The 23,125-nt window shown below is 44.9% G+C and overlaps 1 protein-coding gene across 5 annotated transcripts; it reads left to right on the plus strand.

Annotated features, from left to right (window-relative positions):
* Window positions 1-939: 939 nt before the first annotated feature.
* On the plus strand, window positions 940-12,112 carry S100A10 (S100 calcium binding protein A10). 5 transcript variants are annotated; one of them, XM_015150471.3, is made up of 3 exons: window positions 940-1,083; window positions 8,776-8,928; window positions 11,698-12,107. In XM_015150471.3, the coding sequence occupies exons 2-3, from the start codon at window positions 8,797-8,799 to the stop codon at window positions 11,857-11,859; spliced, it is 294 nt and encodes a 97-aa protein (XP_015005957.1). In that variant the 5' UTR covers window positions 940-1,083; window positions 8,776-8,796; the 3' UTR covers window positions 11,860-12,107. The 5 variants fall into 5 exon arrangements, with proteins under 5 accessions (XP_015005957.1, NP_001265347.1, XP_015005974.1 ...); NM_001278418.1 differs by lacking the exon at window positions 940-1,083 and adding an exon at window positions 1,468-1,558 and having other exon boundaries at window positions 11,698-12,112; XM_015150488.3 differs by lacking the exon at window positions 940-1,083 and adding an exon at window positions 1,480-1,822.
* Window positions 12,113-23,125: the final 11,013 nt, after the last annotated feature.

A 23,125-nucleotide genomic window follows, 5' to 3' on the forward strand; every position in this document is an offset into this window, starting at 1 on the left:
CTAAACCCAGTCGCACTGCAATCCCTGCAACAAAAGGGATTCAAGATTTCCTCCACTGGTGACTGTGACCTGGGGACTGTGAAGTACTGTATACAGGAAGATCTCGAAGAGCTGTCCCCTTGAATAGTCAGCACCAGGATCGCAGGGAAAGTAATAGCTGAAATCCAAGTTGGGTTTTCCTGGCAACAGCCAAGATTAGTCAGAGGTGGCACTTGGAGGATTCCCCAAGTCTGCTCATTCCTTTGGGATCACTCATTCCTCCCAAGGCCTCCCGTGGGAACAAAGGAAAACCCCAGAGTTTGGCACTGGGCTCTTTTCCACCAACAGCTGCTAGTAGTTTGTATTTAACCCTAAGTCACAATTAAAATAAAAGGGAGTGAGGGGGAGGGGCGAGGAGTTGGTAAGCATCCCCTAGGAAACACTTAGGTTTTCTCTTAATTTATTCCAGAAAATTATTCTAAAGGACTTTTAAGGACCACAGCATAATGCCTTGGAAACTTAGTTTTTAACTTTTTTTTTGAGACAGAGTCTCACTCTGTCGCCCAGGCTGGAGTGCGGTGGTGCGATCTCGGCTCACTGCAACCTCTGTCTCACGGGTTCAAGCGATTCTCATGCCTCAGTCTCCTGGTGGCGCGCACCACCACTCTCGGCTAATTTTTTTATCAGTAGAGACAAGGTTTCACCATGTTGGCCAGGCTGGTCTTGAACTCCTGACCTGAGGTGATCTGCCCGCCTCGGCCTCCCAAAGTGCTGGGATTACAGGCGTGAGCCACCGCGCCCGGCCAGTTTTTACCACTATTAGCCACACTGAAACTGAACTATTGATCAAGTGAAGCCACAAGAGGGGTAAATCCCCTGTTCAACAAAGGGTTTGTGACGCTCTGGGTGCTGACAAGCCAAACCGCACCCTCCCTGCGGCACCTCGCGGGCCGGCGGGGCCGGGAGCCCGGCTTCTGGGGAGGTGCCGCCCCGCCACGGGTGCAGGCCGCCGAGACCCCCGGACGGACCTCCTAGGGCTAATCTGATAGTGCCTCTGAGGTTGATAGGACTCCACGTGCAACTCCCTGCAGGGTCATCCAGCAAGTAAGTCCTAGACTCGTAGGTGCCCACAGAGCCGGTTACCTCTGGTTCTGCGCCAGCGTGCCCCACCCGCAGGACTGCCGGGTTCTTTGATTTCTACACTTCCTAAAACCAAACCCGAGAGGAAGGGCAGGCCCAGGGTGGGGATGCCCTGAAATATTCAAGAGCAGGACCGTTCCTACTGAAGAGAAGTTTACAAGAACGCTCTGTCTGGGGCGGGCGAGGCCTCAGCGAGGCTGGTCCGGTAGCGAGGGCAGGGCGTGGGCCGCGCGCCCGGGGTTGGGGGAGTAGGGGGCAGGAAGAGGGGGAGGAGACAGGGCTGGGGAGCGCCCTGCCGAGCGCCCGCCAGGCTCCACCCGCTCCCGCGCCACCTCCCTCTCCCCACCCGCCGCACGTACTAAGGAAGGCGCACAGCCAGCCGCGCTCGCCTCGCCGCCCCGCGTCCAGCTCGCCCAGCGTCCGCCGCGCCTCGGCCAAGGTGAGCTCCGCGCGGCCCACGCGCCCCTCCTGAGTAGTCCCCAGCCCCGGACCTGCTGCCCGGGGAAACCCCCGCACCCGGCTTCGCGGGGCGTCCCGGGCACCGCGGAGCTGGGTGGGGAGCGGCTGGTGGGGAATCCACTGCTTAGTGCTCCAGGCCACACCCAGACGAGGCCAGCAGCGCCCCTTCCCGGCCCGGGCGCGGCCACCCCCAGACCCACGCGGACCAGAGGAGGGGACACTTGTTCTTTAGGAGGGGACCGTGGTGAGCCCCTGAACCTCTTCCCTCCTCACTTTATGTTTGCCTTGCATTACTCCCACCTTTCCTGCTTTCCCACTCGTCTCTCGGGTTACCGAACCCCTCCTGCACGCCCCTGCCCTGGCTGGCGTGTTTCTTGGTGGGTTCCGCCCGCAGGCCGGGTCTGCACGTTCGTACGTGGTCCCGGCTGGACGGCCCAACCGGGCGCGGGTAGGACAAGTAGGCAGCTGGGGGCGTCCCTTCCGTACCCCTTAGTCCCTCGGCCAAACAGGCGTTTCAGGTTGGGGCTTCCTGTTGTCTGCTCGACGGGAAGGGTCTTCCTGCCGAGGGCGGGAGGTCCACTTGTTTCTTTCTAAAGCAGTTTGGCTGGGATGTGTGGGAGAGGGCCCTGTGTGACGTGGTTTCTCTGCTGAAAGGGTTCCCCTGCTCTCTTAATAAGTGGAACCAGAAAGAGATGGAGGAAGAGCAGTCTTGATGAAGGATCTTCCAATCATAGATTAATTTGGCCCGGCGCAGTGAGACAGACAGACGTGCCATTGGTACTTGGTTCACCACCTGTGCTTTGGCCGAAGGAATGGCGCTGCCCCTAGCCGTGGACACTGCTGCCCTGTCCAGCCTTGGTCCAGCTCTACCTAAGTGAAACCAGGAGTTCTGCCTTGTTGGCTGGGGGTGGAATGCAGAGAGCTCCAAGCCAGGCCAGCACAGGGGAGCCCTAAGCCAGATTCTGGGATGCATTAAGCCCACCCCGCCTTCCGCCCCCACCCGGTTCTGTCCCTGCGAGAGCTTCTGCAGGGCGTGGTTAGCACAAAGGGCTCCAGGATTCTCCTAGTGGTCTGAGGCCTGTGACTCAGCTGTGAGACCATGTGGGTGTGGCCGGTTGCAGATACTCTCGGTGGATGATTTGGACAGAACACTCCCTGAAGGAAAAGGAGAACTGTGCCATCTCAGAGGGCATTTTCCAAGAGGAAGTGAGTCACACCTGGACTGGCCGCCAGTCTTCAGGAGAGGTTTCTTGACTGAATTGCGGGTGAGGGCAGATAATTAGATCTGTAGGGCCTTGGCGAAACCGCTTTTCGTTATCGGCCAGTATGCGCCTGGCAGCCTGCCTCAGCCTTACTTGGGAGGTAGCCTTTCCCGTTAAGAGGTTTGCTGTTGTTGCGGGTATTTTTCCCCAGAAGCTTGAGTTTCAGTCTCCAGGAGTGAAGTTTTATGTTGTGTGTTTTAGGTGAGGCCAGGCTCATGGAAACACCCAGGCAGTGATCTTTGCCTCCAACATGTTACAGCAAATTGCAAAAGATAATGCCAGGGGTTGGAGTGGGAATGAGTTCATATAACTTATTGGAAGTTTCTTAATCGGCCCTGCCCCCACAGATTCCTATCCAGTTTCTGTTTAATCATCCCTTGCAAATGGTGTATTTGTTCCTTCACAGCCAGAGGGTAGTTTCTTCACTGTGGCCCTTGATCCACCATTTGGAGTTTCTTATATCGGTTCTTCCAGTTTTTTGGTCTACTGGGCATGAAGCAATTTTTGGGTCTCACCCTGCTTTCTAGGTGATGCTCTTCCTAGCTTTTCTCAGGCATATCAGATAGGCCCCTTTCCTCTAGTGTGCTGGCCTCTGGCCAGCCTCCTAAGCAGCCACTCCAGTGAGGTCAGGCCTGAGCTGGGTGGAGCTGAGACTGTGTGCCTCCCTGCTTTCTACTGACAGTTCAAAAAATGTGACTTTTGTAGAGCACAACCCACTTGGTATACCCTTGGACACAGTCCAGTCTTTTAAAGCGTAAAGTTGAGAGAAACAATGGAATTCTTTCAGGGTTATAATGTATAAATTAGCACTCAAAGTGCTGAGAAAGCTGGACTAAAATTTTAACATCTTAAGTTTCTCATTTTTCTGGGGACTCAACAAATTTAGGAATCTCACATCAAAAGCAAAAAGAGAATTTACTTCTTTTAAACAATTTTCAGCACTTTCTATCCCTTTACTAAATATGTACCACCCATCCTACCAAAGGATTTAACAGCAGTTGTGACAATAGCTATGTTGGCTGATCAAGATGATGCCTGAGCATTCTTTAAGGAAAAATTGATGTACTCGGTTAGATTGGAGGAGGTTTCTTCCAAGATCTTTCTTCCTATTGAATTGCATCTGAAACTTTCCTTTGCTGCCCAGTTCTTTAGTGGGCAAGTTTTATTTGGTGAGAGGTGAGAGAGACAGACTGGATCCAGATCCATTGCTTCAACTCATTTTTTTCTGAATTTCCTTCAGAGATCAAATTCAGGAATGCCTTCTGGGTTCAATTTTTAAAAATCCAAAATTTCCAAAGCGAAAGGAAGGAAACCTCAAACATTTTAAATAACAGATGTTTGTTTTTACTGATGCTCTGCCGTTTATTTTCTGGGTGGGCTGTAAGAAAACTAGGGTATGGACAAGATACAGAGGAGCAAAGAGTGAGTCCAACTCACTCTTCAGAAGTGTCCTCTTTGAAACTGCAGCCAGGATCTGGGCATAGGTCCAAAGCAAACATTTGAGATTGTTCAGGAGCAGATACTTTTCTGAGGAGGACTCCTGCTTCCCTGCTACTCCCAGGAAAACCAAAATACATTATTATCAATTTCTTAACAATTCATTGAGCAGGCTCTATGAGGGCTGGGGCACTGGCTACTGGGACCCTGCTCAGAAAACCTGCAACCTAGTGAGGAAAGAAACAGAAACACAAATAACTAGAATTCAGGCCAAATGCTTTAATAATATTCCGTTAGCTGGTGAACGCCTCAAAGGCAAGCACCATGGAGAGCTTTGTGTGTGTGCGTGGGTGCATGTGTGTGTGAACACCCTCATGCCTAACACCATGTCTGGGACATTCAAAGTAGGTGCTCAGGGTAGGAGAACCTAAAAATGGAAAATTGAATTCCTCCTATGGTAACTACATTTGTGGAGTCCAGAATTGTTTTCTGTAGAGAAAACTATGCAGAGAAAGATGTCAGCCTCCCTTCTTAAGACCTGTTGCTCAGGCAAACGTGTAGAGGGCATGTATAGGCATCAGAATAGAATAATTCAATAAAAGGTGAGTGGACAGCAAGGCTGTTATATCCTGTGGAGCTCAGCAGTGAGACAGCAGCACTAGAAAAGCATAAAGTAGAAGACAGGATGAATGAAACATGAGAAAACAGCAAGTGTTAGAAGAGAAGGAGCACAGTCATGTCATTCTGACTAGACCTGTTTAGCAGGACACGTATTTTTCCTTTTGCATATGGAATGTGCACTCCTGTGTACTCTGCTGTTCCGTTCATAGTTGAACACTTTTGGGGCCCCTTTCCTGGCCCTTCCCAGCTCTCACATTGTCCTCCTGAGCTCTGAGCTACAAGGCTTTCAGCCTAGTCCTGGGTAATGACACCTGTACCTCAGCTACTGCCCAAGGGATCGTGTGGTTCATTTATGCACATACCAGTTATATAGTGCTCCATGAATAAAAGCAGAATAATTTGTAGTTCTTGATCAAGAGAAGCTTAAATCTCAGTCAGACGAGTAAACAATTAAATGGAATTGAATGTTTCAGGTACAAGAGTAAGTTATTGGGAATAGAAAGGACACTGCTGCCTCTCAACCCCAGCCCCGAGCCCTCCTGTCAAAGTGTGTCTAACCAGGATGCAGGAAGCCCACATCTGCCCAGGAATAGAGCTTGCAGGGTGGCTAGGTGAGGGTGGAAATGCCAGATTGAAGTCCCTGAAGAGCTTCAGTTTTAGCGGCTAACAGTCAGTGTTGCAGACAGCCCTGCCCAGGCAAGCCCTACCCAAGAACGGAGGGCCAGGCAGGGCTGACTCAATCGGGTAACTGTTGGCTGCAGTCATGATTCATCCTCTAGCCAAGAGAACAGTTTTAATCACAACATTTCCCCCTTTACTTTGTCTTATTTTAGAGCCAGTGTGCAGCTCCTTCAAAACAGAGTTCCTTGCTGTGGCCCTGGTCAGTGCCCTTTGGGGCACTGGTTACTGAGGAGACAAAGGCTTCCCCCCTAGTTTTCAATGCTATTTTCACCTCCTGGCTAGCCCCTGCTCTGCATCCTTATTGCAGAAGGTCTACTGGACACATAGGGAGTCAGCTGGCTGCAGTATTCATAACCCATCCACTGAATAAAACAGCTGGGGGAGGAGGGGAGGGGAGGACACAGTGGGAGAAGGATGTAACTTCAGAGAGGGAAGCTCCATCACTTCGTAATGGCTGTGGGCAAGAGAGACATGGGACTGAGTGACTTCAGACCTGAGCACTCACTTGCTCTCTTGAAGAAGATACTCAAGGGTGGCCAGGATTTCCTCGACTGACAACTTGTATTTCTTAGGAGCTCCTAAATTCGCCTTTTTAAAATTTAGAGGTCCTTACCCTGCTGCATTCCCTTTCTTAATTCTGCACTTTCCTTCTGCCCTGTCATCTGAAAAAGGTAAACTAGGTACCCCACCCAGTTCCAATTTCTGGGATCTTTGGGAATTGATCCTGAAGTGCTCTGCTGCTCTGAACTTGAGCACAGTTATTTTTAAACCTCTGTGGTGTCTGACTCCTTTCCTGAGTTATTTAAGAACTGGGGTGAGATCTCATGTCCTTCTCCCAGAGGTGACTCGCCCAGGTCAGTTCTCTTAAATTGCTGGACTTGGAGTACCAATCTAGGCAAGGCAGACTCTCTGTAAGCCCACTGCCATCTGAAGCCCATATGAGGGATGGGGGATGAGCCAGATCTGAGCTGTGTCAGAAGAGAAGGAAAAGGGTGTGGTTCCCCTGGAATTCATCTCACAGCAGACCCTGAAGCATTAATTTGCAGCTCTCTCCAAGATAACTAACTGCCTTTCAGATGACTCATGCCAGATTTTGATTTATAGCATTCTTTGGCCTGCTGGTTCCCATACTTTTCTGGAGATTAATGGGTAGAATTTACAATTCTTAAGTGTTAATTGCTCAATCCTCATGTTTACCAACTCCACCTTCTCCTCTGTAAAAGAAAGCATTTGAGAATCAGTGTTGAATAGGCATCTCTCAGAGACAGGAACCAGACCAAATTATGTCTCAGGTTCCTGTTAGAGTTCTTCAGCAGAGGAATTTGCCAGCCCTTCAATCTAAACTCAAAGCGTATTCTTGTGATTTATTTATTTTTATTTTTTAGTGCTATATTACAGTCTCCATTTGTGTTCACCTGTTTCCTATCCAGTAGTGATTTTAGATGATATTAGCCAAAGCTTATCTGTTCTGGCCAAATGATTCCTTCCAATTAAGCCAAAATTCACTGAGGTTCTATTAAGTACCACATACTGGGTCTTGATGAGACATATACCCCTAGTTCATTATGCCTGAATGTAATGATCTGACATGTTTCCTTTCCTTTCTTATAAATGCTTCATGATGAAAGCTCTTGCTCTCCCAGTGTACCCCAGACTGTGAGAGCAGCGCATCTGTCTAGTGTCACTAAAAACATAGAAGACCCTCAAATGAGTTAGGTTATAGTATTACTTGTTGCTTCTCAAGTGAAGTAGACAATGGACTTTGAGTAGTTTTTTTTATTTGGGTAGATCAACTGCATTTTACTGCCAGAGATGCAGCTGTCTTTATTGCAATAAATAACAAGTTCAGAACTTTAGTAAAGAATACATATATACCCAGCAGATAAATTCATTTGTAAGCAGATTTCTAAACCCTAGAATCAGACTGAACCAAGTTACCACGTTAAGCTTAGAAGGTTGAAGTTTTCATATTCACCAGGCTTGACTGTGTGTATTGTTAGTATCAGCCATATCTAAGAATCCCATTTACTAGTGCCAAGAGAAATTATGAACTATCTGTTCTTTCAGTAGGTGCTTTGTCAGTAAAAAGAGGAACACTGGGCTGGGCGCAATGGCTGACGCCTGTAATCCCAGCACTTTGGGAGGCCGAGGTGGGCAGATCACCTGAGGTCAGAGTTTGAGACCAGCCTGCCCAACATGGCAAAACCCCATCTCTACTAAAAATACAAAAAATTAGCCAGGCGTAGTGGCGGGCGCCTGTAATCCCAGCTGAGAGATTACAGGAGATTACGGGAGGCTGAGGCAGAAGAATCGCTTGAACCTGGGAGGCGGAGGTTGCAGTGAGCCGAGATCACACCACTGCACTCCAGCCTGGGCAACAAGAGCGAAACTCCATCTCAAAAAAAAAAAAAAAAAAGAGGAACACTGATCTTGCTTTTCTAAATGATTAGAGTTTCTGTTCTTTATTAGGTTATTTATGCAAATTAGCTGGAGTTAGATAAACCCCTTTATTTACAGCACCAGTACCTGAGGTGTCTATTTCTACCAACAAGAGACCCAGACTAGGGTGGTCTGGCTCTTAGATTCATTCACTGAATTTTAAAGCTGGAGAGGATCAGATGAATGATCTCATCTCCATCATTCCAATTATCCTAAAAAGGTTGGCAATACATATGGCTTAAAAGTTAATGTAAACCCACCTAGATGAACCTGGAGGACATTATGCTTAGTGAAATAAGCCAAGCACAGAAAGACAATTACCAGATGATCTCACTCATGTGGAATCTTAAACACTGAATTTCATAGAACTGAAGAATAGAATGGGCTGGGGTGATTGCACTGGAGTGATGTTGAGGCAATGTTAGTCAAAAGATACAAAATTTCAGTTAGGAGGAATAAGTTTAAGAGATCTACTGTACAACAATGTGACTGTAGTTAATAACAATGTATTGTATTCTTGAGAAATAGTTAAGAGTGGCTAAGTGTTCTCACCACAAAAGTGCTAACTATGTGAGGTAATGCATATGTTAATTAGCTAGATTCAGTCATCCCACAATGTATATATACCTCAAAACATCATGTTGTACACGTTAAATACATACAATATTATCTTTCAATTTAAAAAAAAAATAAATTCATTCATAAAGTCTGCCAAAAGAAGTTAATGTAGACCCTGTTTCTTTACATCCTTTAATAGGCTTCAACAGACCACACCAAAATGCCGTCTCAAATGGAGCATGCCATGGAAACCATGATGTTTACATTTCACAAATTCGCGGGGGATAAAGGCTACTTAACAAAGGAGGACCTGAGAGTACTCATGGAAAAGGAGTTTCCTGGATTTTTGGAAGTAAGTGTTGAAAGGCTTACAAAGAACCAGACATAAAAGTCAGTGCTTCTAGGCCTTGGTTCCTTTTCCTTCTTGTTTCCATCCCTTCCCTGTGGAGGTCACCACTAGTGAATGAATGAATGTAGTCACCTGAAGGAAGGAAGGAATGAATGAGGTCATTCATTCATTTATTAAATAATATTGAGTACCTGCTATTTGTAAGATACTGTTGAGGAAATAGAAAGTAATGAAGACACGGCGCCAGCCTTCAAGGAGCTTACAGTCTGCAGGTGAAATAAGACTACATACAAATAACTACGATGTGAGCTGTTTGTTGGAAAATCCCATCTGGTTATCTGTGTCTGTTGTGATGATGTTGGGGACAGAGTTGGGAGAAAGAAAGCTTTTCACAAAAGAGTAGTCAACCAGAAAATGGCTATCTTCAGGTCCAAAAACCTGGTGGTGGAGATGCCACATCCTGGTCACATTCCATTTCGAGCAACTTGAATCTCACTTCTTAAATCTCTTCAGATAAAGGGATTGTTTTTACTTTTTCTAATACTGAAAGGAGCAGCGTCAGTCATCTACTGAATGAGAGGCACATGTCACTCCAGAAATAACTGCTTTTCACGTAATAATGCTCTGACAGCACAGGAGCAGTTTATGTCTCACCTTTGACAGACTGAGAGATGCATGAAGACCGAGAAGAGGACTCTGCCATTAGCTCAGATACATGACTCAGGACATGGGGCCACAAGGCACAGTTGTCCTTTTATGTTCCAGGTTCTTGAGAGATGGCTGTTGGATTCAACTGAAGGTGAAACACTGCATGACAAAATAGTAGGCTGAAATGCAAGCCCTTCTTTCCCTACCAAAATGGTAGTTACCTGAAAAGATTGTTTCTGTGCTTGGTGTTGAGTAATGCATTAACCTCTAAAGGGTGAGAGGAGATACGGTAAAAGGTTGGGTCCTGCCTCTTGTCATCTGCCTCGTAAATAGCACGTTAGTCAAGCCCCCCTGACTCCTGCAATCAATAAACACGAGGCTTTTTAGTATACTATAATTCACATAGCATCAATATCAGTTAAATAAGCAGATATAAATAGCCTAACTACTCTCTCAGAGAGTTATTACCTAATGCTATCCCAGAATGAGCTGGAATATGCAGGTCCTCTGCTTTTGTAGAGTCCTGTGATGTAGCCCCAGACCAGGAGTTAGAAGATCTGGCTCTGCCTTAACTAACAACGGGCAGGTTGCTTCAGCTCTCTAGTCTTCAGTTTCTCCCCTGTAAAATTGGAGAAGGCTGGACATAATTATCTGCAAGGTCACTTTCACTTTCTATGATCAGTCAAGACAAGCATTTAAGACGCAAGGACAAAATGTGCTCATTGTAAGCCTGCCCGTCCTATGGACAAAGGCATTCTCAGTATGCTAAACACTTGTTAAGAGTGTTGTTAGAAGCCCGAGTGAGTATCACATAAGACACAGACCCTTTCTTCCTAAAGGTTTTGTGGCATGAGACACATAAAGGGTATATGTAGTGTGGAGCACTAAACATGGCAGGGTGATTTATTCCAGGCACAGAGTCATAATTCCGGAAACACCTACACTCACTGCATTAACAGAGCGTTTTGTTTCTAAAGTAGACCCCTTATGTCATCCAGATTGCACTCATTCTGACCATAGCCAGGAAGCTGAGGGTGAAGCCAGAATTAGCCGAAACCCACCAAGAGCTGCATAGAGCGGGTTTAGCTAGAGTAGGAGTTTGCAGTGCTTATGTGGGAAATGCTGCTGCTATACTTTTAGGAATTTCCGAGTGCTATTTAGAAACATCTAGTGCACTCTTGAAACACTGTGTATCATTTCTCTCACTCATGAATATAGTCATCAGAATTCATAAATACTTTACCTGAGCCCTTTAACAACCTAAACAGGCCATATTTCTCTCTCTGGTTGATGGCATGGACCCTACAGGAAAAACCACAGCTTACCACTTCTGACCAGCATCACTACAAAAACGAGTGATGAAGCCAAAAGCCAATCACCATGGAAGCCAGATAAAATCAAAGGGGATCTTGCCTTCCCATCTCTGTCCCACACATTCTTACTAGGCACTGAGAGCCATGGGGAGTTTAAGACTCCATCACACATACTCCTTTTGAAACTGGTCCGATGTACAACGTCCGGTGAAGAGTATAGGATGGCATAGACTTACCAATTCAAAGAATGGAAGGATTCTAGAAACATTATAGTCCAGCCTCCTCAATTCATCGTTGATACACAACGGCCCACTAAGTGGTTCACTCAGCATGACGTGGCTAATACAATATGAAGCCACACTAGCTTGGCCTCAGCTGTGCCAAGAAGAATGAGAGCTGTCTTCTCCAAACCTAAAACAATCCATGGCATCATTAGCACTTCTTTAAAATCCATAGGACAGTGATCGAAAACTTACTCCCTAAATCCAAAATATCTTTTCATAAGGAGTTTCCTTTGCAAGGGATTTGACCATGCTATTGGGAATAAAATTTTAATAAGAGAATGTAAGTTTAAACCACAAAATGAGGAACTTAGGGTGGTTCTTAGGCAGAATCTAACTATGAAATTTCTGAAATGCTCCCTCAAGGCAAAAAAAGAAAAATACATTTAGATGACCTCCAAAGGTTGCTTATGACCTAAAACAAGAGCTCAAGTAATTGGGAGGTATGTACACAGTTCTCAGCAGTACAAATCAAATAAGCTCATCATTGCAACCTTCGATATTTCTTGCCTTTGTTCTTTGTTTTTCAGAATCAAAAAGACCCTCTGGCCGTGGACAAAATAATGAAGGACCTGGACCAGTGCAGAGATGGCAAAGTGGGCTTCCAGAGCTTCTTTTCCCTAATTGCGGGCCTCACCATTGCATGCAATGACTATTTTGTAGTACACATGAAGCAGAAGGGAAAGAAGTAGGCAAAAACGAGCAATTCCCTCCTCCCTGATAAGAGCTGTCCCAAAGGGTCGCTTGAGGAATCTGCCCCACAGCTTCCCCCATAGAAGGATTTCATGAGCAGATCAGGACCCTTAGCAAATGTAAAAATAAAATCTAACTCCCATTTGACAAGCTGAGAAAGGAAAGTTAAATACCAGATAAGCTTTTGATTTTTGTATTGTTTGCATCCCCTTGCCCTCAATAAATAAAGTTCTTTTTTAGTTCCGAATTTGAGACAGAATGTTTGTTGCTCCCTCAGAAATGCTTGTTCCCCAAGAGGCAGCTTGCCAGCACACAGCAGAGCTCTTCTCACAGAACTGGCAAAATGAGAAAACACTCTTCATTCAGGCTTGGAGTCTGACTTCTCTAATTGTTCTACCCTTGTAGCTGTGTCTATTTGAAGGATTGGGAGAAGGCTCTACAGGAATATGTTCTAAGTTTATAATTACTGGGCACAGTTTTGCCCAGTTAAATCAGTGCTTTTCTAGCCAGGACTTTGCATGCCTGCAATGTCTGAATCGTTTTTCATAGCAAAGTGTCAGCAAACCTAAGGCAGAACTAGGAGAACCAATCGAGGAGAGGGTGTAACTTGACACCTTGGTAATAACATCACATTAGCATCTATTAAGTCAACTCTCAGATGTCAGGAAATGCGGTAGGCATGACTTACATACGGGGCAGTGCATTTTTTTTGAAAATGAAGTGTCAGTACTGATGTCTTGATAGACAATGCAAAATGTTTCTCCTAGCCCTTTTTTTGTGCCTGTTAGGCACAGGGTATATGTGCATCACATGCTGTATGCTTATGAATAACACAGTACTGTATGCTTTTATGGAGAAGTGATACATGACTTCCATGAATTGGCACATAGCATTGTTCCAAGTAAATTAAATAGGTCAAAGAAGATGGAATATTTACTTTTTTTTTTTTTTTTTTGGAGACGGAGTCCTGCTCTCTGTTTCCCAGGCTGGAGTGCAGTGGTGTGATCTCGGCTCACTGCAAACTCCGCCTTCCCAGGTTCACACCATTCTCCTGCCTCAGCCTCCCGAGTAGCTGGAAATACAGGCGCCCGCCACCATGCCCAGCTAATTTTTTGTATTTTTAGTAGAGACGTGGTTTCACCGTGTTAGCCAGGATGGTCTCGATCTCCTGACCTTGTGATCCACCCACCTCAGCCTCCCAAAGTGCTGAGATTACAGGCGTGAGCCACCGCACCAGGCCTGGAATATTTACTTTTATGATTGGACACATCAATATAACTCTGGGAAAAACTTCCATCTCACTCTGGGAAAAAGTGCAATATAAGGTTATTGATAGTCACAAGGAAAAGCATGCAAAGAGAACAGGATAGTTCAAAACTAGCTTGGTAGAAAGAAATCCATAATAAAATCAAAGTCAAGGAAAACATTCCAACGATTTTATCTCCGTCAACAAATGAACAATGTAAAACAAATGATAGCTTTGCAGCTGAAGCATTGTATCAGCAAGTTTACAAAGGGGTTTATTACAAGAGTATTAATGAAGGAGGGGAGTTGATAAGTTAAAGGAAGTGACTCTGGATTGACTCCAGGAATGACTTCCAAACCCATGCTACAGAACTGGGCCGCCAAGGAGCTGCTGGCTCAGGAAGCTGCCTGCTGAATGAGGAGCCATCGCCATAGCTGGCTGCTCCAGAACCACACAACCATGGCACAGTCTGCACAAGCAAACGCACATCTCATCACCCTCCCTCTTTCCACATATGGCTGGGCTCTCATATCCAAGTCTCAACCAGGTGCAGATGCCTCAACCACAACAAATTCCTAACCGCAAGGGACTCGGGGAAATAAAGTGCTAACATTTTCCAACCTTTGCACACCAGCGACTGATTCTACCACAGTGACAATTCCAATCCTACGCGAAGTCTTCCAACCTGGAAGTTAAAGAAGTTGTGGCTCTAAGGAAAGGAGGATCTGGAAGATAACATCTGTAATAGATACAGAGACAAGAAAACAACAACCTGGCCCACCACAGTAAGGCAATCTCACATCCATGAGAATTTGTGTCAGTCCAGATTCACCCCTTTGGCTTACCTGCCTCCTGGGCAACTATGTTTACTGGGTATTAGGAAGATTAGTGGTCAACTCACAAATGAACAGGGAAAATTATAAGAGGGAGATATTATTATGCGCTCACATGTCCTGAAATCTATAGCAAACTTTCACACTCTAAGCCTCTTTTACCTGAAAACAAAAACACAACTATCCCAGGAGGAGGGAGGCTCTCAGTGTAGGAGAAAGGAAGCATCAACTCCTCTTCACAGTGGGTATGTAGATTCACAACAATTCTGAAGCAATGTGTTATTCCCAGCAGATTACCCCAGACTCTCATTCAGAAAGGCGCCCAGTGCCAGGGAATGATCTGAGTCACTGTATTTGGGACGGATGTGTATGTGTGTTTAGGGGAAGGGTTATGACACCTTCCTCGCTTTGGCCTCATTGCTCAAAGCATTTAGTACGGAGCTGTATGAGGAAAATAAAGATGGTATTTATGGCTTGAAATCCCACATGGCTCTTTGTGCCAACAAAAACACACGGATCCCACAATCTGACCTGCTGAAACTGCTGTCTAGGCTTCAGGGGTTGCAGCCCAATGGCTCCCAGGGGGAAAAACTGCCATTATGCCAACAGTCATCGAGAGGAACCATCTGGAAAATTCCACTCATTCTGCTACATGGCTGAGTTGTAAAAAGTAGATCCCGCCCCTCCCCACACCCAGTTATGAAAAAAGAATGAACAGCAGTGCAGAAAGTCAGTTTCAAACCCGCTGCAGAGCTGACCCTGAAAAACATCCTTTTTCTCTCTTGGACCCACTCCCTTGTCCAAGTCCCCTGAACAGCGGCCAACTACCTGTGATTTCATAGTTTTCTGCCTAACCCATCTCACTAGGAGACCGAGGACAACTCTACAAACCTCTCTCTTTCAAATTTGACCAATTTGAAAGTGATTGTTCAAGTCTTCTCCAGCTCTTAACCCCACAGGGATAGTTGTGAGTAGAAATTCATTCACTTGGCAAATATTAACAAGGGCTACTGTGTGAATGGCACCAAGCAATGTTCTGTATAAAAGGCAGGTACGAAGAAGCAGATGACCACAGTGCCTGCTCAAGAAGATTACACTCTAAATTGAAAGATAATAGATAAAGCAGACAAAAAGTTAACTAACAACACAACAGAGCATTGGCAAGGGAGACGTGATGGGCACCTGTGGTCACTGTTGATAGGTATGTAATTTACACAACCTTTCAGAAAGGCAAAAGTTGGCAATATGTACCTGAATCCTTTAATGTGTTTTCTTTGACCCAGTATTTCTATTCCTAAGAATTTATCTTAGCAAAATAATCAAAAATACATATGATATTCATATACAAAGCTATTTGATGCAGCATTATTTAGAATAGCTAAAACCTAAAGAAAACCTCAGTGTCCAACAATGAGGCCATGGTTAAATAAGTTATGTTTAGATTGTTTAGATGTACATGGGATGCTATATGGCCCATCAAAACCCTCACTTTGAAAAATATTAAATGAGATGGGGAAATGTCTATGTAAAGTAAAGCAGACTGCAAAATTGGTATATAATAGAATTCCTTTCTTTTCTAAATATGCGTGTCTGCTTGAGTGCATGCCTGCACACACACACACACACACACACACACACACACAGAGAGAAAGAGAGAACGCGAGCGAGAGAGAGAGAGAGAGAGAGAAACTAAAGGGAATACAGCCAGCTGTGTTTAGTTTCCAGAGTAGGAGTTACTGGCTGGGGAAATTGTTGCTCCAGAAAGATGTTTATGAGACTATTATAATTTTCTTTATATACAGTGCTATATTATCTTAATTTTCTATGCAGTTCTTTCCTAGCCCACCTATATGCACTTGCACTTTCACAATCCATAAAATTTTAAATAATATACTTTGAAAGAGCATGTATATTTATTGAGGGTCTACTATGAGTCAGGACCTGTATGAGATACTTTTTAAGCATTTATCTTACTTGGACCTCACAATAACCCTGTTAAGGTATTATAATACCCGTTTTACAGATGACAAAACTGAGACTTAAGTAACTCCCTCAAAGTCCCACAGCACTTACTGTTTTAAGATTTAAACCCAAATATCAAGATAGTCTCCTTCCTTCCTTCCTTCCCTTTCTTTCCTTTCCTTCTTCTTCTTTTTTCTTTTTTAGAGTAAAGTGAAAAGCAAGGAAAGGAATAAAGACCGGCAACTCCATAGGCAGAGCAGCCTGTATTCTGCAGTTGTCTCAAGGTGCTATTTGAATAAATTAACTATCAACTGTGTTATTCTTTCAGAAGAGTAAGAGATTTCATGGGTTAGATGAGGCTAGTCAGAGAAGATTTTGTGTAAGAGATAAGATGTTATCTGGTCTTTGAAGATTGGAAGAAATTTAAATTTGGATACCAACACTGAGTTCTTACTACATTGCTGGCTCTGTTCTAGTGCTTTACAAGTATTAACTTGTTTGTTCCTTCCAACAACTATGAAGTCGGTACTATTACTGTTCCCACTTTACAGGTGATTTGACCAAGGTGGAGGCAGGATTTGAACACAGGTGGTCTAAGATTTTAACCACTCTTCTCTGCTGCATCCCTGGACATAGTAATGATGGAGCAAAGGAATGTCCAGGACGCAGAAAACTCAAGAGGCCACGTAGAATCCAGCATGTCTAAAGTGGCATGTGTTCACTGCAGAAAGTGTGTGTAGGTGGGATAGGACAGGTAGGAGGTGTTAAAGGAATGATAAATGGAAAGAATCAAGGATATGTTGTGGGCGAGGTTGCTCAATAAAAATCTCTACAGGTCCTAGGTTTGGGTTATTACTACTCCTTTGGGAAAAAGAGATGCCCTTGTCTAAAAGGAGACAATCAGACAGTATGTTCTTGTGAATGTTCAACCCACTGTTCTCCATTGCTCACATTCCAATCACATTCTGCCTACAAAAGATAAAGCAGGGTGGGGATTCACTTTTATCTTTCTAAGAAGCTCTAAGTACAGAGGAAAAAAATTTGACCTCTGGCAAGTCATGCCAAAATTGAAAGGGAAGAAAAATCAAGATGATAGGGCCACAGCATCTAGGTGAGAAAGGCATCTGATACAACATTAGTTCATCCAGTTTCCCACTGAGATTCCAACTCATCTGAAAAATGCTATGTTCACTCTAACGGCAGCTATTGTATGTTTTTTTAAATGCATATTACAAATTTACATTTTTTTTAAAAGTGGGAATTAGCCGGGAGTGGTGGTGCAAACCTGTACTCCCAGCTACTTGGGAGGCTGAGGCAGGAGAATCACTTGAACCCAGGAGGTATAGGTTGCAGTGAGCCGAGATCATGCCACTGCACTCCGGCATGGACAACAGAGCAAGACTCCATCTCAAAGAAAAAATAAAAATAAATGCATGAAAGTGGGCAAAGTCTGGAAGGGGTTATATAACATGAAAATAAATTTCATAACATGGAAATAGTCATGTTATCAATGTTTTCTTTAGCATCGTTACGTTGTCCTTTCAATAAGGGGGGAAATAATTTCAGTTAGCTCTCAACACAGAACTTGACCTGCTCAGTGTAAAAATCATATTTGCCATGTTACCCAAAGCAGCTAAACAACAAGCAGCCCCTGTATTGCCGGCTCTTCCTGCAAAAGCTCAGGCTACTCCCTTCAATCTCTTCTGGGCATTGCCATTAAGGCCCTGATGAGCATTAGAAGCACTTAGCCTCAAGCCTGTTTTTCTAGGAGGAGAGGGTGATTCAGCTTTGCTCTCTGCAGGGAGGACTCTGCTTTGTCCTGCCCCACTCTGGGATGGGACGCCACAGTGAGTCAGTCCACAGAGACATTTGTGTCTTGGTCATATTACAAACTTACAAATTAAAATTTCCCTTCAATGATATGATTTAAAGCACCATAGAAAGTAGCAAATTACATAGGAAATGTGGTCACTGACATACAAAGTTTACAGTCTCGTGGAATAAGACTTCATTTCAAAGCAACAATACTTAACAATATATGTGAGTTAAAAGAATATCAGTGAGTGGTAAATGTTGGTGTTAGCTCTGCAGGTTAGGGGTTGTGTGAAAGAAGGATTCAGGTGGGAAAGAACAGAGAGGAAGATCCACTATGGGCAGGGCAGTGCTGGGAGGACAAGGCATCTGGCCTGGGGAGTTCATCTGGCCTGGGGAGTTACTTGAGCTGAGGAGTTCAAGGCTGCAGTGAACTATGATGGCACCACTGCACTCCAGCCTAAGTGACAGAGCAAGACCCTGTCTCAAAAAATACAAAAAACAAATTTAATAAAGTTATAATTTTAACATAATTCATAGCTTTTAAAAATTTTTTTTTTTTTTTTTTTTTTTTTTTTTTTTGAGACAGAGTCTCGCTCTGTCGCCCAGGCTGGAGTGCAGTGGCCGGATCTCAGCTCACTGCAAGCTCCGCCTCCCGGGTTTACGCCATTCTCCTGCCTCAGCCTCCCGAGTAACTGGGACTACAGGCGCCTGCCACCTCGCCTGGCTAGTTTTTTGTATTTTTTAGTAGAGACGGGGTTTCACGGGGTTAGCCAGGATGGTCTCGATCTCCTGACCTCGTGATCCGCCCGTCCCGGCCTCCCAAAGTGCTGGGATTACAGGCTTGAGCCACCGCGCCGGGCCGCTTTTAAAATTTTTTTTTTTTTTTTTTTTTTTTGAGACGGAGTCTTGCTCTGTCGCCCAGGCTGGAGTGCAGTGGCCGGATCTCAGCTCACTGCAAGCTCCACCTCCCGGGTTTACGCCATTCTCCTGCCTCAGCCTCCTGAGTAGCTGGGACTACATGCGCCCGCCACCTCGCCCGGCTAGTTTTTTGTATTTTTTAGTAGAGATGGGGTTTCACCGTGTTAGCCAGGATGGTCTCGATCTCCTGACCTCGTGATCCACCCGTCTCGGCCTCCCAAAGTGCTGGGATTACAGGCTTGAGCCACCGCGCCCGGCCTAAAATATTTTTAAGAACTTTTCTATGTTTAGTAAACAAGCGTTGTTTTAATAATTATATATTAATGTGATTTTTAAAGGTTTTAAGTGCATATGGTAGTAATCCATGGTAAGAGAAGCTAAAGTTCGGATGAGAGTACTAAAAAAGGAATGGAAGAATGAGATAGATGAAAACGTCATCTCCAGGATCCCTTAAGCCCAGGCTTATCTATGGACAACACATTCTGCTGAGCTCTTAACATGCTTTATCTCATTTGATCCTCACAGTGACTCTTTGAGTTGAATATTCTTATTGGCCCCACATTACAGATTAAGAAACTGAGCTGTAGAGAAGTAATTTGTCGAAGGCCACACAACTTTTTAAGTGGTGAAGTGTGGTTCATATCCAGGTCTGAAATTAAAGTCTATGCCTTTAGCCAAACAACTGTTTAGTCCATGGGGAAGAAGTTAGAAAATCAGAATTGAGAATCAAGTCTAGGCATTCTCTTCACCAGAGACTAATTGTCCCTGACTGAGGGGCAATAGCATAATTGTTTAAGAGCATAGACTCAGGTCAGAAGCCAGATTTCTGGGTTCAAATTCTGACTTTGATATTTACAAGCTGTGTGATCTTGAGCAAATTAACCTCTCTGTGCCTCAATTTTATCCTCTGTAAAATGGAGATAATAATATAATTAGGATTAAGTTACTATCCTAGAGCACCTAGAATAATGTTTGGCATATAGTTGGCACTATATAAATATTGACTAGATTAGTCCTGTAACTGTTTCTAAGTTCAGGAAGTTGAAAGAAGAAAGACATAATCCTGGGAGGCAAGTTATCTGCCAGAGGATATTACAAAGCCTCATAATTAATGCTCCAACCAGCAGATCCTTTCCTATCCCCAAGCTACCTGAAGCAATGCTTTGTTGAAAGAACAAGTGCTTTGGAGTCAGAAATATTTGAGTTTAAATTCTTGCTTCACCACATACCCTGTGGCCTGAGCAAGTCACTTGACCTCCTTAAGCCTGTTTCATTTGTAACGCAGATGTAAGAGTATCTGTATGGCAGGATTGCTTGGAAAGGCTAAGAAGATAATTATATAAGATGTCCATGTTGGCGCATCTCAGTAGCACACAGAGGCAGACAAGCGTATTTATTTTAGCAGGCGTACTCAGGAAGAAAAGTCAGACCTAGGCCGGGCGCGGTGGCTCAAGCCTGTAATCCCAGCACTTTGGGAGGCCGAGACGGGCGGATCACGAGGTCAGGAGATCGAGACCATCCTGGCTAATATGGTGAAACCCCGTCTCTACTAAAAATACAAAAAACTAGCCGGGCGAGGTGGTGGGCGCCTGTAGTCCCAGCTACTCGGGAGGCTGAGGCAGGAGAATGGCGTAAACCCGGGAGGCGGAGCTTGCAGTGAGCTGAGATCCAGCCACTGCACTCCAGCCTGGGCGACAAAAGCGAGACTCCATCTCAAAAAAAAAAAAAAAAAAAAAAAGGAAAGTCAGACCTTTGGTACTGAGTTAGTCAAACATTAATTGAGGGCAGCTTCTTTCGCTAGATCTCTACCAAATGGCACTGCATGTTTGCTCCAGTAAAATCTCTTTGCATTCTAGCTTATCAAGTCATAAAACAAGGACCTAACTAAATTCCAGTCATTTTCAGGGCACTCCCTATAGGGAACTCAAGCTTTTAAAATATTGCAGGTAAGTGAGCATTACACTTTGAGCTCAAAGCAAGCATTAATCTTGGGGTCACACCTAGGTTCTCCTGTGTGACTTTGGGCAAGTTACCTCACTTTTCTGGGCCTCCACTACATCACGCGCAAATTGGGGGAAACAATATCCACCCTCGGAGAGCTGTGTAAGGATTAAATAACAATATATAACCTACACTCGTCCTTTCCTGCTTTTCTTCTATTAAAAAGAACTAGAAACCCTTATTTTCCTCTAAGGTTAATCCCTCCTGCCGTGCTCTGATCTCATCTCCCGGCCTTCTGCAAGATTTCACTCCACCAATCATCTGCTTGCTTCCTTATCTTCTTTCCATTGCTCCCGCTACCAAGTCATTCTACTCCTTCCCATTAACGTTTTATATATGTTTAAGTCTCTTCCATTAGAAGAAGAAAAAGAAAGCCGTCTCTCAAATCCATATCCTGCAAATCTCTTGAAAGAATTGAGCTTACCGGTCGGGTGCAGTGGCTCACGCCTGTGATCCCAGCACTTTGGGAGGCCGAGGTGGGCGGATTACGAGGTCAGGAGATCAAGACCATCCTGGCTAACACAGTGAAACCCCGTCTCTTCTAAAGAATACAAAAAATTAGCCGGGCCCGTAGTGGTGGGCGCCTACAGTTCCAGCTACTCGGGAGGCTGAGGCAGGAGAATGGTGTGAACCCAGGAGGCGGAGGTTGCAGTGAGTCGAGATTAGGCCACTGCACTCCAGCCTGGGCGACAGAGCGAGACTCTGTCTCAAAAAAAAAAAAAAAAAAAAGAATTGAGCTTACTTGCTACCTCCATTTTCTCACCTTTCTCAATTATTTCTGATCTGTATTATCCTTACACTGCTTCTTTAAAAATGCTTTCACCCAAACTATCCAGAATCTCCTTCTGATACACCATTTTTAGCCCTTAATTTATTTGACTATTCTGCAGGGTTTGCTCTTTTTGGCCATTCTGTCTTTTAAAACACTCTTCCCTTGGGCTCCATAAGGTTGCATTTTCCTCCTGCTTCTGGGGCTTACTCTTATTCTCCCTTGTTAGCATCTCATCCTCCTTAAATGTCAATCTTTCTATCGCTTATGCCCTCTTCTCTACCCACATTAACTCTATCCCTGGGGAATCTCATTACCATCACCCTCACCCCATTCAGTTATCATCACTAAAGTAACAACCCCATGTGGATGTTCCACAGGCCTCTCACACTCAACATCAAAGCGACACTCATCTTCCCCACCCTACCTCACTGAACATGTGAACAGGCCGATCTTCCAGGGTCCTTGGTTTCAAACAACAAAATTTGCTCAGGCTTATTTAAGCAGAAAGGAATTTTATTAAAATACTCCTAATTCATCTGTCTACTTTGTTTTGCCCACTCCAATCCACCCTGCCCATTCAGCCAAACTGGGTTTCCTTTTTTTTTTTTTTTTTGGTTTGAGACGGAGGCTCACACTGTCGCCTGGGCTGGAGTGCAGTGGTGCAATCTCAGCTGACTGCAACCTCTGCCTCCCTGGTTCAAGTGATTCTCCTACCTCAGTCTCCCAAGTAGGTGGAATTACAGGCACCTGCCACCATGCCTAGCTAATTTTTTGCAGTTTTAGTAGAGACGGGGTTTCACTTTGTCGGCCAGGCTGGTCTCAAACTCCTGACCTCATGATCCACCTGCCTCAGCCTCCCAAAGTGCTGGGATTACAGGTGTGAGTCACCACGCCCGGCCCAAACTTGGCTTTCTAAAATGCATTCCAACCCTGCAGTAGATTTCATTTGTTCTAAGGACAAAGTTTAGACTCTCAGAAGATGCTGTCGGAGTCCTGCCCACGTACCCTTGTCTCACCCTAGGTGTCACTTACAGACCGTTTCCTTACTTACAATGTCTGGCTGTGTCTCATCTCTTAGCCTGAGGGCATTCTCTGAAGAGTTCAGGGCAGGCGAGAAGTGCGGGGGAGTTAAGGTCCCCAGAAGGTACCCCCAGCCAGTGAGGGATGAGAGTGCTGGATAAATGCCCCCACTTCCTCACTGGGTGCAACCACTCAGAGGCATCTTCCAAATAATCACCTTCCAAATAAACTACTTCCATCCAAACCCTTGCTTCAATTTCTGCTTTTGAAGTGCCCTAACCTCAGACAGTCTTCTTTTCTTTAACTTTTACTTTAAGTTTAGGGGTACATGTGCAGGATGTGCAGGTTTGTTGCATAGGTAAACATGTGTCATGTGGGTTTCTTATACACATTATTTCATCACTCAGGTTTTTTTGTTTTGTTTTGTTTTTTGAGATGGAGTCTCGCTCTGTCACCCAGGCTGGAGTGCAGTGGCGCAATCTCGGCTAACTGCAACCTCCACCTCCCGGGTTCAAGCAATTCTCCTGTCTTAGCCTCCCTAGTAGCTGGGACTACAAGTGCATAATTTTTGAATTTTCAGTAGAGACAAGGTTTCGCCATGTTGGTCAGGCTGGTCTCAAACTCCTGACTTCAGATGATCCACCTACTTCCCAAAGTGCTGGGATTACAGGCATGAGCCACCGCACCTGGCCATCACT

The sequence above is a fragment of the Macaca mulatta genome, chromosome 1 (assembly GCF_049350105.2).
Source record: "Macaca mulatta isolate MMU2019108-1 chromosome 1, T2T-MMU8v2.0, whole genome shotgun sequence".
Taxonomy (NCBI): domain Eukaryota; kingdom Metazoa; phylum Chordata; class Mammalia; order Primates; family Cercopithecidae; genus Macaca; species Macaca mulatta.